At 43.3% G+C, this 14,725-nt stretch overlaps 2 protein-coding genes across 3 annotated transcripts in view; one reads left to right on the forward strand and one right to left on the reverse strand.

Annotated features, from left to right (window-relative positions):
- Positions 1-12,160, forward strand: part of GARRE1 (granule associated Rac and RHOG effector 1) — a 58,331-nt gene extending 46,171 nt beyond the window's left edge. For both annotated transcript variants that reach the window (XM_042027674.1, XM_042027673.1), the window contains exons 9-14: positions 806-931; positions 1,401-2,386; positions 5,676-5,841; positions 6,704-6,838; positions 8,970-9,048; positions 9,459-12,160. In XM_042027674.1, coding sequence (XP_041883608.1) covers positions 806-931; positions 1,401-2,386; positions 5,676-5,841; positions 6,704-6,838; positions 8,970-9,048; positions 9,459-9,776 — 1,810 coding nt within the window. In that variant the 3' untranslated portion in view covers positions 9,777-12,160. The remainder of the gene's footprint in view (positions 1-805; positions 932-1,400; positions 2,387-5,675; positions 5,842-6,703; positions 6,839-8,969; positions 9,049-9,458) is intronic.
- Positions 12,161-12,709: 549 nt separating this feature from the next.
- Positions 12,710-14,244, reverse strand: SS18L2 (SS18 like 2). Its single transcript, XM_042027680.1, has 3 exons — positions 14,117-14,244; positions 13,886-13,962; positions 12,710-13,263 (listed from the first exon to the last, which is right to left on the reverse strand). The coding sequence occupies exons 1-3, from the start codon at positions 14,183-14,185 to the stop codon at positions 13,176-13,178; spliced, it is 234 nt and encodes a 77-aa protein (XP_041883614.1). The 5' UTR covers positions 14,186-14,244; the 3' UTR covers positions 12,710-13,175.
- Between the last annotated feature and the right edge of the window lie 481 nt (positions 14,245-14,725).

Consider the following 14,725-nt stretch of genomic DNA (forward strand, 5'->3'; position numbering starts at 1 on the left):
TCCCGGCCCCGTTTCCAGGGAAGGAAGGGGGTCCCGGCCCCGTTTCCCGGGAAGGAAGGGGTCCCGGCGCTGTTTCCCAGGGAAGGAAGGGGTCCCGGCCCCGTTTCCAGGGAAGGAAGGGGTCCCGGCCCCGTTTCCAGGGAAGGAAGGGGTCCCGGCCCCGTTTCCAGGGAAGGAAGGGGGTCCCGGTGCTGTTTCCAGGGAAGGAAGGGGTCCCGGCCCCGTTTCCAGGGAAGGAAGGGGGTCCCGGTGCTGTTTCCAGGGAAGGAAGGGGTCCCGGCCCCGTTTCCAGGGAAGGAAGGGGTCCCGGCGCTCCGGGCTCGCTGCCGGGACAGCGCCTCCTGCTGCCGCTCGGCGGCACCGCGGGGCCGCTGCCGAGAGCGCCGCAAGCCCGCACGGTCCCGGCTCAGGGACAGCTTCCCCTCGGTGTTGGATATGCGGAATCATCTCCTCATGGGCTCTGCCAGGCTCGGGCTCTCGGCGTGTGCTGGGCTGTGTCAGGCTCTCGCGTATTCCAGAAACGGGTGTTGTGCGTTTGGTGGTTGTTGCTGCCGTGCCTGAACTGTGTCTGCTAAAGAGCTCGTCAGTGTGGATTTCAATGCACTGTACTGCTGAACCTCCGGTTAGATTAGCTGTGTGCTCCGCAGCAGGCAGACTGCTCAGGCTGCCCCAGGAACCCCCAGGCATTCATGTGTTGTTCTGCAGGAGTGCAGCAATTAGCCTTCTGTATTCTGACTGATATGGTAGAATTGTTTAATGTAAAAAATGAGCGTTTTTGTTTCTAATTTAAACTTAACAATGGCAGGTGTCTGAAAGAAGATCCAGCTACAATGTCTTTGCTACAGAGGAGTCTGGATCCGGAGAAGACTTTGGGACTGGTAGATGTGCTCTATACTGCTGTGTTTGATACACACAGGTGGAAGGAAGGAAGGTACATCTCTTTTCTACTTCCAACTAAGCTGTCATTGCTGAATGATCTGTGCTGAGGGATTTGATTGTACCAGCTCATCTGAAGGGGAAAACAGGAGTCAAACTGAGAGTGAAACATTGTTAATCCCCACAGATACGTTCTGGGTACATCCAGAGATACTGGAGGCTGCTTAAAACCAAACCAGCAGCTTATCCAAGGGTAAAAAAGTATTTGCTTCTCTCTTACAAAACTACTTGATTTATATTAAATTGGTCTCCATTTAGGTCTTGAAGCACAATTAAAATCTAAGGAATGGAAAGTATTGCAAATACGAGGAATAATTTACTTTGTTACCTTAAGAAGTAGCTGGTGGACTTGGCAGTCTGCTGTTGTTTCTTTCTTGAGCTATTATTGAAATACACATTTTCCCCCAAAGTACCAGATTGGTTTGTATTAGGTGGTTTGATATACATGTTTTTTGTTGATGCAGGGAGCAAGCTTTGCCTTGTATTCAGATCCAGTTACAGCGTGAAATCTCAGACTTTGGGAGCCAAGTTGACATGCCATCGGGGAATGGAAGCAAATCTTCAGGGGGTCTGCAAAAGACCTTCTCAAAACTGACTTCACGGTTTACAAAAAAAACTTCCTGCACCAGTACAAGTAACACAGGAAGTTACTCAATCCCCAATACACCTTCAAAAAATGTCTTCATAAGTTCCAGCTCAGAGGAGAAAGCTAAAATGCCTGCTAACATGGACGCACGCTTGCAGAACATTCTGAACATCGGTAACTTCCCTCGGACCGTGGATCCCCTGCAGTCAGTTCAGAGCACAAATAACCAGCTCGTCAATGGGTTTCTAGTGGAAAGACGGGACAGCTTCTTCAAACCAGATGATGGCAAGGATGACAAAGGTATGAATTTACCAACTGACCAAGAAATGCAGGATGTTATAGATTTCTTGTCTGGTTTTAACATGGGCAAATCCCAGCAGACTTCTCCGATGGTGAAAAGAAGGAACTCTGTTGCATCCTCCACAGCAACAGAGCAAAAGTCAGGAGCAGTTCAACAGCAGCCGCAGTCTGTGTCTCACACCCCACTGCATCCTCCTCAGCAAGGCTTGTCCCAGCAGCAGTCCCAAAAGCAGCAGCAGCAAATGCAGTATTACCAACCCTTGCTTCAACCTATTGGACCACAGCAACGTGTACCTGCCAAATGGCTCAGTAATTCTTCACAGCAGCAAGCCCCGGCTGTTGGAGCTGGATTGTCTCATATAAATCAGTGGAACAATCCTGGTTTTTCAGATTTAAGCTCTGATTTGTACAGCTTGGGTCTTGTGAGCAGCTATATGGACAATATGATGTCAGAGATGTTAGGACAGAAACCACAAGGACCTAGAAACAACACATGGCCAAATCGTGACCAAACTGATGGAGTGTTTGGGATGTTGGGAGAAATCCTGCCTTTTGACCCTGCAGGTGTGTGTCTTTTCCTTTATTATGCTTTTTGTAAAGGTCCTTTGTGTGAATACTGTGAAAAATTGCTGGCAATAACTGTCATTTCCTCGTGCTGCCCACCAGATGTAAGGGTGCTGACCAATGCAAGCAGGGATTTGTGTGTGTGCCTATTTGCTTTTTTAACAGAAGGTGATCTTAAAACTCTCATTAATAAGCAAGCATGGGAACTAACTCACTTGTTTCTTGTGCCAGTTGTAGTAGTTCTGTAGTAGTTCTCCTTTCCTATATGGAGCACAGCAGAGTACTGAAATGATACTTACAGATGATGTTCCTCATGTTCTTAGTTTGTAAAATGGTTTAAAATCAAAATCTTGAGTGCAGGTGTTTTCCCTCTCCTCAAAATTATTCTTCCTGCTTTTTACCAGTCTTGTGACCTGAAGATAAGCCAGGTTGCATCTTTCCCATATCCCCACATTCTCCCTCCATTGCTCCCCAATTCCATGGGACTCATACTGGTTCCTGTTCCGCAGCTGGTTCTGCAATGAAAAGCTTGGATGTCAAAGGATTAGAGACTAAAGAGCAAGTGCCATGAGGTTTGCCACATGTGTTTAGACCACCAGTAAATTGTAGACATAGATTAATTATTCATTCTCAAAGATGACATGAGATAAAATTTTAGAGTCATAAGCAAATAGCTACAGACCAAGAAATCGACTGTGGAATGTAAGAGGAGATGAACCTTTGATCCCCATGCAGGCCATTGGCTCGGAACTGGACTTGATGATCTTTGTGGGCCTTTTCCAACTCAGAATATTCTGTGATTCTGATGGTAGTGTTAAGGACAGCTTACACAGCTGCTACCTTGTAAATGTAACTTCGGTTGGCCTCGAACACAGCTGTCAGAATGTTGTAGTGTGCATTTATGGCAACTGCCTGGAGGGAGGAGCAGGAGAACAGGGAAACCTTTTATCAAAGTAGGGCTCAGTTTCCCGCACTCATCTGTGTTTGGAATGTGTAGGCGTCTCAAACCAGCTCCTTTGACTCATAATTATGATAGTTATTTTGTCAACTTAGTTGATAAATTAGTGGAGTTTCTACAGCAAAAATAGCACCATAGTTATGTTGTTGCTTAACAACTGTAAGTCTGAATTAGCATCATCTTTCTTAAACAGAGTGTAGACTGAAGGATTATCACAGCCTCTAAGGAAGGACAAAATTATTTTCAGCAAGCACTAAATCCACGTGTGCTAGGGAAAAGAAAGCAGGTATGCAAAGGACTGGCATTTCCAGCATTTTGAATCCATTCTATTTCTGTGGTATTTTCCTTTTGCTCTACATAAAACTACTTGTTTTTTTCCATTTAATTAATGTCAAGGACATAGAAAGTGGTACTTGGAAAAGGTGACTTACTCAAGTTCATAAATGGTGCTCAGTGGATTAAGATACACACTTCTGCAGTTGTAGTGATAAGTAAACAGTATTTTTCACAGATCTGGAGTTTAAAAAACTAAAACCAAACAAAAATCCTTCCAACTGAATACTTTTCCATTAGAAAGAACATTTCTTCATAGAACTTACCAGGTTGAGCTGTGGTGTAGAAATTTTCATTTTAAGCTTTAGTGTAGTACAAAAAGCTGTAAAACAGAAAATGGTTTTTCATTTCCAGGCTGTACCCTAGGACTGTACATTTGTGATTTGAAACAAACTACATTACTTTTTTGATAAATACTTTGAGAGTCTGAAAATGATGGCTTTCTTCAGATGCAAAACTGCTGATTAACAATTTATAAAATCCATGGGTTTTCATGTTAAAGGCTTAACTAGTCCCAGAAATGTATTTTGTAGTATTTTTATCATCACTAAGAACTTGATGAAGGAATATTGCAATAAGAGCTAGCAGAAGGAATGTTGGTAACTCCAATCTTTTGGAGTAAAAAAACTATCTGATAAAAAACTGTTCATGTGGTGTTTTCAGTGAGGTAAGAATTAACACAAGTTTCTATTTTGAATATACCAGCACTTTAGCACTTAATGCTGTCCACAGGTAAAAAATGCCTGGATGTCCAGAATCCATATATTCTTAGATCTGAGGAACTGTCTGGCTTCCAGCCTCATCTTACTCAGAGGGAGAACAAGCACTAGTGGGGATGTTTTGTTCCTAGATGGCTCTCAGCCCTTGCTTGATAAAGGATGCAGAGAAACAAAGTTATCTTCTTCACTGTCTTTTTAATTTGCATCCAGCAAAACATTGTGGAGCTCTTTTCTGGATGTGTCAAATGAGAACAAGGAAACCTATCTTCTAAATGCGGTATTGAATGTAGGGAGCTGTCAGATGAAAGAGATTTCTGCTTTGTGAGCTGTGCATGATTGTTGGATGTTCTTCAGTCTTCACTCTTAATCTCAAACTGAGACTGGCAAGCCAGTGGCTCATTAGTTCCCGCTGCAATTACTGTGCATGTAGTCTAGACATTTTCCATAAATCCAGTCAGATTGCCAAGTTTTTTCCCAGAGAAGAAAAAAATAAAGGCAAAAGAAAGAGAAGCTGTGGAAACTCAGTTACGGTGACTCATATCAGCAGTCTTCTGAATACAGCAATTGCTTGCTCTGATCAATGGAGCATTTGAAGCACTTGCATTAAGGCTTTTGCTGTGTCTGCTCAAGACAGTGCTTATTCCTTATTGGATGCCTGGGACGCATAAAGCACATTGAGAATGGAAGAATTTTTAAATTACTACTTTTTTCTGTAAAATACAATTATTATTCTGAAATATTTTGTAGGTCAGGATCAGAAAGTTTTCAAGATGGTCTCATCCTTGTAGGAAGGAGGCGGTTTTGGCACGCTGTGTTCTAATATGAGCTGAGATTCTGATTTCCCAAGTAAGCAGGATCACAACATAGCTGGAAATCATGTTGCACTCTGGTATCAGCTACAGTAATTGTTCTGCTCTTTTTCACCGAGCATGGATAAATGTACAGACAGCGTCCGTTTCATCAGTGTCTGCTGATGGATATTGGACCTTTCAGCGTAGACATGATCATAGTACAAACACAATTTCCCTGATGGAATGCAAGGGGCAGGTGTACTTCCATGTGATAATTATTATCCACCACAGATGCTGTGTATCTAATTTTTGTAAAACATTTCTTGTTCAGTGTCCTTCACTGCTCCGTGAAGACCTGTCCACTACTGGTTGCCATTTATCATCAGGGAGGGAATGACTGTTGTGGGGTATGGTCAAACCTAAAGGATTGAAAGTGCAGCAGAAATAGCTGAGTGTCAGCAATGGACTTGTTGGTTTCTTTCATTCAGTTGGCTCTGATCCAGAGTTTGCCCGCTATGTTGCTGGGGTGAACCAGGCTATGCAACAGAAGAGGCAAGCACAGCATGTCCGTCGTCCAAGCACCACGCGTGGCAACTGGCCTCTTCCTGATGATCCTCATAAAACCTGGCCCTTTCCTGAGTATTTCACAGAGGGGTAAGAGACTGGACAGGCTGTATATTCTTATTGTATGAGTTTATTTTGCACCCAGAATGTGGGAATACTGGGTGTTTTTTCCAGTTGCTGCTGCATCTGTGAAAGCTGCACTTCAGTGTCAAGAATGAGCAATATGAGCTTTGCTGATCCCGAGGCATTGACATGCTTGATGCCATCTTTAGAGTGGAATGGATTCCGGGACTCCAGCAGAGGAAATAAGGAATTTATAGCATAAATGCATTCAGGGTGGTTTTCTTTGAGTATTTTGAAAACAACTTTTAAGACCTAGTTTTGATGAAAAGTGATGCTGTCAAAGTTGTGGTGCCTGACTGAATTCAGTTTTCCAGATTTTAGCCACTTAATCTTGCTACTGAAAGGCAGGTACCTCACAGCAGGTACATTTGTAGTTCTTAATCTCTTCCAAATCATAACTATGTACTACAGCAGAAGTGTTTCAAGATTCTTTGTCCATTTGTAATATAATGTAACAGCTGTGACTCTCTAGCATAAAACCAGTAGGATGGGTATATGTTCTAGCTCGGTTTTGCAGTGAAAAAGTCGAGTACTTAGTGATTCCAAACCCAAGCATCACTTATTTCTCCTTCTTTTACAGGAGAGGTGCTTCTTATTAATATAATTATTTTAGTAAAATACATATAAAGAGGCTGTAACAGACAGAGCAGTTAATGTGACCACTCAGAGGTAGATAAGTGAAAGTATTTGTATTACTGGCACATTTTACCAAGTACTGAAATTTCGTGCTCCGAGGTATCACCTGTGACAAAGATTTAGCACAACTGCAGCACACAGTCTGGACCAGGCACTGTAAATACAAGGACTAATACAACTTTCTGTCTTGCAGTGATGTGACAAACAGCTGGTCTGGTACTCAAGGAGACTCTGCCAGCTCAAGTGATGAGACCTCCTCAGCTAACGGAGACAGTTTGTTCTCCATGTTCTCAGGGCCAGACCTTGTTGCTGCTGTAAAGCAGAGGAGGTGAGGAAAATGAACAGAAATAGACAACTTTGTAAGATTCCTTTTGCTTATGTATCATTTCATTTGAGTAGCCAGACAAAGGAAATTCCTGCCAATGAGACAAATCTACACAAACATGAGTTTGTGTACTACACTGGTGATGTGGACCAGTGGATTCCCAAAGTCAGTTGTATTAGCAGCTTTCTCCTTGTACAAGCACACGTGCAAACAGCCAGCTGTTCACTGAGGGTATGTTAGAAAAGCTCTGATGCTTTCCCCCTTCCATGAGAGTCTCCTTTGGGTGCCACTTCCTGGGGCATTACGGGATCCTCACTGAATCGGTCTGGCAGAGAGTGCCTGGCTGCAGCTGGGCCGTGCCTGACGTGGGGCATTTGGATGCCAACGAGTGCCTTTGCTGGCCTCAGCTGCAGCTCCGTGGCACTGAGGAGAAGCTGCTGCTAACCTTGTGTGGACTTGTCTCACCTCGGCGGCTGCTGCTGCTGCTGCTATTCTGGGAGCTGCAAATACACACCTGCTTAGTCCTTTATTTCTCACAGTAGGAAGAGGACGCCAAATTGCCTTGGTAAATAATTTCGGTAGCGGGAAAAACCAAGCCAGGATTTTCAACTACGAACAATCCACTTCTATGGGTAGTGTGAATTAGAGCAATTCTGCTTTTCTAAAGGGCTGGAACCTCAGTGATTCCACTGCAGATGGTAGTTAGAACAATAGTAACAAAAGGCACAAGATGAAGCATGAATACCAACCCAATTCCAGTCTGGGATTGTTCTCTCAAACTATTTTTCAGTCTTTTCTAAAAATAAAATAAGTGGCCAAATACTCTGGCTTTGTTTACAATCAAAGAACAATTTGGAGTCAATACATAGATACAAGATTGTCTGTCTGCTTTTTGGTGAATGGGAAAGAAGTCAGTGCCAGTTTCTCACAGATTCTACCTGGATAGCTATTTTTATAAGCATTGTCAGAAATGAATCAACCGAAAGAGTAGCTACTTTCTGAATCTTTACACTTAACAGGGAGGGAACAAAAATTGAGCTTCAGTGAATGTTAAATTGAAATTAATGGGAAAGAGCCATCTCATAAACAGTCACAGAAAAAGTAGTAATTATTTTTATTTATTAAAAAAACAGCAGGGAAGGAAAACACAGCAATAAATAAAGGGTGACTTACTGTGCCAAGCCAGTAGATCACTAGAAACTGATCATGGAGCAAGAAGAAAAGCCTGTGGTTTGTGTAGTGCTCTAAAGAGCAGAAGAAGGTTTCCAAAGAGGGTGCTTCAATGACCAAAAACGTCAGGTGAAGTAACAGTACTACTGTCTCCTGTTACTTGTAGGAAGAACAGTGTTCTATAGGTGAGGGCCTGACACCGGAGCTAAAGCTGGGCACTAAGAGGAGGTAGAAGGGGTTGAGTGTACTAAAGCTGACCTGCAAAGGGCTGCTTACCCACGGAAGCCTGATTGGAGCATGCTAATTGGGTTTTTTTTTACAAAAAGGATAAAATGAAAGAGTGTGCTTTAATCCAAACCCCTGCCCTTAAGCACTCCTCCTAAAAAAGAAAAAAGACCAAAAAACCCAAGAAAAAAAAAATCTTCCAGAACATACGTGTGGTCAAGGACTTCTATTTGATAACTAGGCATCAGGCCACAAATTTAAAGTGAAGGTAGAACATCTTTCCTCAGTAAAATCAGTGTGCTTCAGCAGATGCTTCACTTGCTCAACTGTTCTTTTGTGTTGTCTGTTATTTCAGAAAAGATACTTAAAAAACCCAAAAAACCAAAAGAAACCCAGCCACAAGAGCAGGTAACAGAAGAAAAACCACAATTTCTGGCACATTTCTTCCAAGTGGGCAAAAGTCTATCCCAGCTTCACTTTCACCTCCACAAAAATGTTTAAGTGTAGCTCCAGAACTACTGCACTGTCAAGTCCCTGACAATTTCTGTATTGTTGCTTTTACCTGTACTGAATAGAAAGTACATGAAACCAGATGTTTCTGAAAACACACGCACTGAAAACAGTACTGTAGGCTGCCAGGTTGACAGACTGAAACCACAGAATGGTCTGTGCCAGTGGCAGATTAATGAGGGTGACTCATTTAAAACCAAAAAGTAAATGTCTCTCTCTTTCTGGGCAGAAAACACAGCAGTGGTGAACAAGAACCCAGCACGCTGCCATCTCCTCCTCTTCTCTCTGCAGCAGATGACCGCAGTCAGGTGAGCTCAGCGTGGCTTTGCTTAGTCCTTTCTCCTCCTGGCATTTGGGGGTGGGCCTGCACGAGGCAGACAACTGGAAAAGCATCTGTATCTCCAGATTGCTTACTTCAGTGAGAACCTAAACCATCTGCACTCAAGTAGCATGAGATGCTTTTGTCAAAGTCACCAAGCTTAAATACTAAAATTGGAAGTCACTTACCTTTCTCCCTTTTAGTGGGGCCACTGTGTGTCATGCTGAAGTAAATGTTTTTTAACAGGCAGATATTTTAAGATAGTGCTATATGTATGCATCAGTCCTGCTTTCAAATATAAACTAATCTTGTGAAAATATCTTAGGGAGGTGATAAGGTGACATGTTAAGCATTGTCTCAAAAAACCCAAACCAACCCCAACTGGTATCATTTTCTCAGGATAACAAGACCAAAACCTGGCCTCCCAAGGCCCCGTGGCAGCACACATCCTCTGTGCCGAGCACGCTGCCCAGCCAGAGCACGTCCCTGTACCCCATGAGCAGCCCCGTGAGCCAGTGGAGCGACACCATGCAGATGCTCCAGTCGCCCATGTGGGCCAGCGACTGCGCCCCGGCAGCCGGCATCTCCTCCAGCTTCGCCTACGCGCAGCAGCAGCAGCAATCCCAGCAGGCTTCCCAGCACAAACAGATGAACAAGGGCTTTAAATCTTTCCCAGTAAAGCATGAACGCAGACCATCTTACCTGCACCAGTACTAACTGCTTTTAATACTGGAAAATGCAGCACAGGGCCAAATGAAAATTACTTACTTTCATTCACAGTGGTGTGTTGGCTATATCCTGTTTCTTTCTTGATGTGGGATTGAGGGGGTTTGGATGAGATAGACAAACTCTCGAATTCTGATTTACAGTGCTGAGCAAATATGGCCAATATGTTTGGTGTACATGAAACAGCCCAAAACTGTGATGTAGAAATGCTTTTAAAAATGCGTAATTGCCTTTACTTTCAAGACATTTTTTTTTCTAAAAAGAACTGCTGAAGGACTACCATACAAGAAACACTGTATTTTATAGCTATTTTTCATATAGATTTATAGTTAAAACATCTTACTGAAACACATTGAATATGTTGAAGCAAATATATAGCGGTCACTTTGCTCAATGCTGTTTGTGTTTAAATTTATAAAGGACAAGCTGTAGAGCCTTTGTATTCTCCATTACAGCCTGTGGGCAGCTTTTTTAAAATGGAGGGCAACAGCAGCTTTTCCTGTGCCACACAAGCGAGTTCATTTGAGAACTGCTGCAGAAACAGCTGCAAAACGGAGTTTTGTGGCAGTTTCCTTACTCTAGGTGAAGATCAGCAGAACCACTCAGCCTTGTGTCGCCAACGTTACCCGAGCTGCTTGACACAGATGGCACCTGTGTGGACAGGGGGCCCCTGGTTCTCACACAAAGTGTCCTATGGCTGCGTTGGCCAAAGGCACTGTCCACACGGTGCTCCCGCAGTGTGTGAAAGCAAAGCCTGAGAGACTACTTGCATTTATTTAAAGTCTTATTTCAGATGCTACAGTTGATTAAAAATTGTGAGCTGGCTCAGAAGATACTAAAACTGAAATGTGGGGTAGCAGTTAGTTAAAAGAACATTATTTTTTTTAAAAGGATAAAGTAATTATTTGCAGTCAATATGTGCCATTAAGTGAACCTGTGGAATTAGGAATAATCTTCCAACCAAAGTGGATCGGGGAGAGTGACTGGTGCTTACAAATTGAAGAACAATGGTAAATATATGTATACCTATCCCACTGTATATGAATTGAGATTACAGAAGATTCTTTATATAGTTAGAGCTTATTTAAATTTTCATATTTCATCTTTGAAAGAGTCTAAAAACCACAATATTTTCTGGTATAAGAGTTTTGACAGTATTAATCTTATTTTTGTATTTTTCTTAAGTCATATCATTCTAATATGTTAACTACTAGTAAAATGGGTTATTAGTTCTAACTACATAATTTTTCAATGAAGATAAAGCACATTTTTTTTGTTTTGGTTTTACAAACTAAGTACATCTATATCTAAAGATACCAAAAATAAATACATTATATATATATATAAATAAAAAAGTATACACAACACTAAAACTATTAAACATTTGGGTATTTAAAACCCATCCACCTTTTTTGTTTGTATGGTGACGGGCTCTATTTGCAGGCCCAGATTGTTACCTTTTGTGCTGTTTGAGGATGCCAATGTTGCCTGTATTTATGATATTGTCACCATGTTTTCTGAAACTTCATACTTACCATGTTTACAAAGATTTGTTTGCTGTACATAGACTTTTTACAGTAATGTGCTTTGCACAATCAGTGTGGCTTCTGTCTGTAAATTGTTAATGGTCTGTACTACTATAATTTTGAAAACCCTCCACTGAAAATGTTAGTGGTTATTAACTTGATGAATGGTTTTGAGTTTCCTAAATCTTGTTGTTTAGATCTAATATTAAATCCCAAATTTGGTTGTACTTACTTGGTTATTCATACTAAGACCAAAATGGAAGTTAATGAAAACACTTAATTTTGAACTTTTTTCCTAACAAGTGCCAAAATGATTGCTATAGTTTTTGCAGTTTATTCATACATTACAAATGCTGGCAAGTTTCTGGACCTACGTAAGTGAATTGTGAAAACAAAGAAAGTTTGTCTCCATTTTGACCACGGTGGGTGCTACTCTGTCCTTTGCTTCCGATTGTTCTGAACACTGGTAATTTTAAGAATTGTTGCACTTGGCAAATGAGTCTTGCCCTTAAACTTCACTTACACTGCCAAGTGCAAGGGTTTGGTGCTTAGTTAACTTACCCTTATTGCAGTGCTTCTTGTGAATAGCTAACGCTTCTGAACTGGAACTGTACAGTTTGTATTTTAAAGCTTCTGTAAAAGTAAACTATTTGCTTTATTAAAGATATACATTTGATAGGTCATACCTGTTTAAAATATGCACCTTGCTGAAAATGAGCAGCACCTTAAACTGTAACTTTGGTTTGTAAACAAAGATCTTATTTCATTAACATGGGATTATTTAACAGTTTGAAAATTGTCAACTGCCTACTTACTGACTCTATCATATAAAAACAAACTTTATGCACAGTCCAATCTTTAAAGCTGCTTTCTCAAGTGATAGCACAGAAGAACATGGTCCAGACAGTGCTTCAGCAGGGTCTTTGAACCAATAGCACAGATGAACATTGTCAAAATCACATTACTTGAATTTTTAGGAATCACAGAGTAAATAACTTTGATGGGAGTAAGCTGTGATCAAGGCTATTAGATTAGTGTGTGTTAATTGTTTAACTGGAATGCCGTATGCAAGGTGTGCAAAGCTGCTTTCTTCCTTCCTGGATAGGAGCACACAAGCATGCAGCTGGCCAGCAGTGCTGACAGTACCCAGGCAGCACATGAACCCATTCTGATTATGCAAGAATTGACTTGTTTACAGAGCATTTCAAGCACAGAGGAAAAGCCTTGATAAACTTGGGCAAAAGCTTCCTAAAATAACGGCTTGGTTTCTCCCTTGCGCATAATTGCTGAGTGGTGTGGCAATCCCACCAGTCCTAGGAAAGTTAACACTTCTGTTTCACTAAATCACTGAGCAGCTCCTTTGTTCATGTATTACATTAATTCAGAATATACTACAACTTGCAAAGAACATCTTTAGTTTATTTAGCACGATTCTTCTCATACAGGATACAAAAGAGTCTACTGCTTTTATATATGGAACAGATGCCTGACTTTGTCATGTTGGAGGTAGGAGTCACCTAGCGTAATGTTTGCCTTGTTATTATAGAACCTTACTCATCAAACAGGCTCTGCTTCCCATAGTGTGCTTCTGGGAATAGCCTGGTTGTCAGGACAGCACTGAACTGAGCTTTGCAGAGGGAAAAAGGAATGTGATAGTTATCATTCATAAGCTGTGTTAGTTACACTAACAGGGGAAAAGCTGCCTAATACTACATTGAAAACTACATTCACATTTTAAACACAGAAGTACAGATCACTTTTTACATGCTTTTTTCAAACCCACATCTTCTTGCCTCTCAGAGTGGGACTCTAAACTATTTCTACAGCCTCTGAAAGTAGTACTGCTCACGTCCAGGTATTGCAGTCACTCTACAGGCTTCTGCGTGCTGGGTGGAGTGGCATCAGCAATTGTAGCTAAATAAATGAGGTTTCTGTGCAGGATATGCTGGTACCTATGAGAGAAGGAAACACAGGATCTGGGAGACATGTTCTTTTCTAGACAACTCCCCATACCTGGATTTGTGTAAACTGATCAGTATTTGCAGTTAGGGAAAAAAATAGCAAACTAGAATAATGAATCAGAGGAAACTTAGCGTGTTATTCTGAATCCCGGTACAGTGCACTGAACTGCAGCCGAGCCTGTCTACTACCCAACTTCGATGGGAAGCAGGACATTCAGCTCGCAATCCTGAAGGCTGCAGAAGGGCAGCAGAGCCGGAGAAAACAGAGCTGCCTGTCGGGCTGGTCTGAGCAGCTGCAGCGGGTCCCCCGCAGGTTCCGGAGCTGCAGAGCCGCCGTCTGGCTGCCCTGTTCTGACACCACTCGGTGTGACACGGGAAGGGAGGGCAGAGCGGGCGTCACAGGAACTCTGAGCAAACACCCTGAACAAGGCGGAAGGGTCACTCCGTGCTTTATAAGTCTCTGAAAATTATTTTGGGGAAATCCCTTTGTAAGCCCGGACGTATTTTCTTCTTAGCGGCAGGAAAGGTCTGGGAGTTCGACTCGCGTTTTACTCCAGTTACCCACACCTGAGCCCCCAGCGCTCCGCCCTGTCCGCCCGCGCCGGTTACTTACTGCACACAGTCGGTGGCGCGGCCCTTGCTCTGGTACTCCAAGATGCACCGGATCAGCTGGTCGTTCTCCTCCAGCAGCTGCGGCACAGAGCGCTGTCACCGCCCGCCCCGGCCTCCGCCCCGCCCCGGCCGGCAGGGCCGGCTCTGCCCCAAGCGGGCCGGCAGGGCCCGCGTCACGGTCCGGCTCAGTCCCGGCCCCGTCCCGGCTCCGTCCCAGCCCAGTTTCGCTCACCCGCTGCAGCGTTTCCTGGTTCACCTCCGCCTTCCCGCGCAGCCGCTCCGGCACGAACGCCACGGACATGGCGGCTCCCGGCTGAGGGGCCCGGCGGCCCCGCCCCGGCCGTCGCGCACGCGCGCTGGGGCGCAGCAGGGCCCGCCCCGAGCCCGGGACCCCGGCCCAGCCCGCCCCGCGCCGCAAGAAACCACCGCCGGCGTGCCGATTTAACTGAGCAGTTTATTCTGGTTTAAAATAAAAAAAACAGAAAGCCTGGGCGGGCGGGGCGGGGCGACACAGGGTTGGCCTCCGCCCGCGGCTCCCGGCCCAGGTATTTACAGCTGGAACACCTCGGACAGTAAAGAGTTATTGCAACAGGACAGCACTTGCCTCTACGGTCAAAAATCTCAACAGGTGTTCAGAATCATGACTTGTGGATCCCAAAAGGCAGTTGTTAAACATGCAAAAACATTACTAAACAATATTATCTAACTTCTACAGCTGTCAAATACTTGACCTTAATAAGGAAACCAATTACAAAATACTTCCTTGTAGTGCTATACAAAAGTTATAAAATTAAGATTCTATCAACCACTTTTAAATATTCCAATTTTTCAACAGTGCAGT

This window comes from Corvus kubaryi, unplaced genomic scaffold (genome assembly GCF_017639235.1).
Source record: "Corvus kubaryi isolate FWS band 111438036 unplaced genomic scaffold, C.kubaryi_AGA036_p1.0 37300, whole genome shotgun sequence".
Taxonomy (NCBI): domain Eukaryota; kingdom Metazoa; phylum Chordata; class Aves; order Passeriformes; family Corvidae; genus Corvus; species Corvus kubaryi.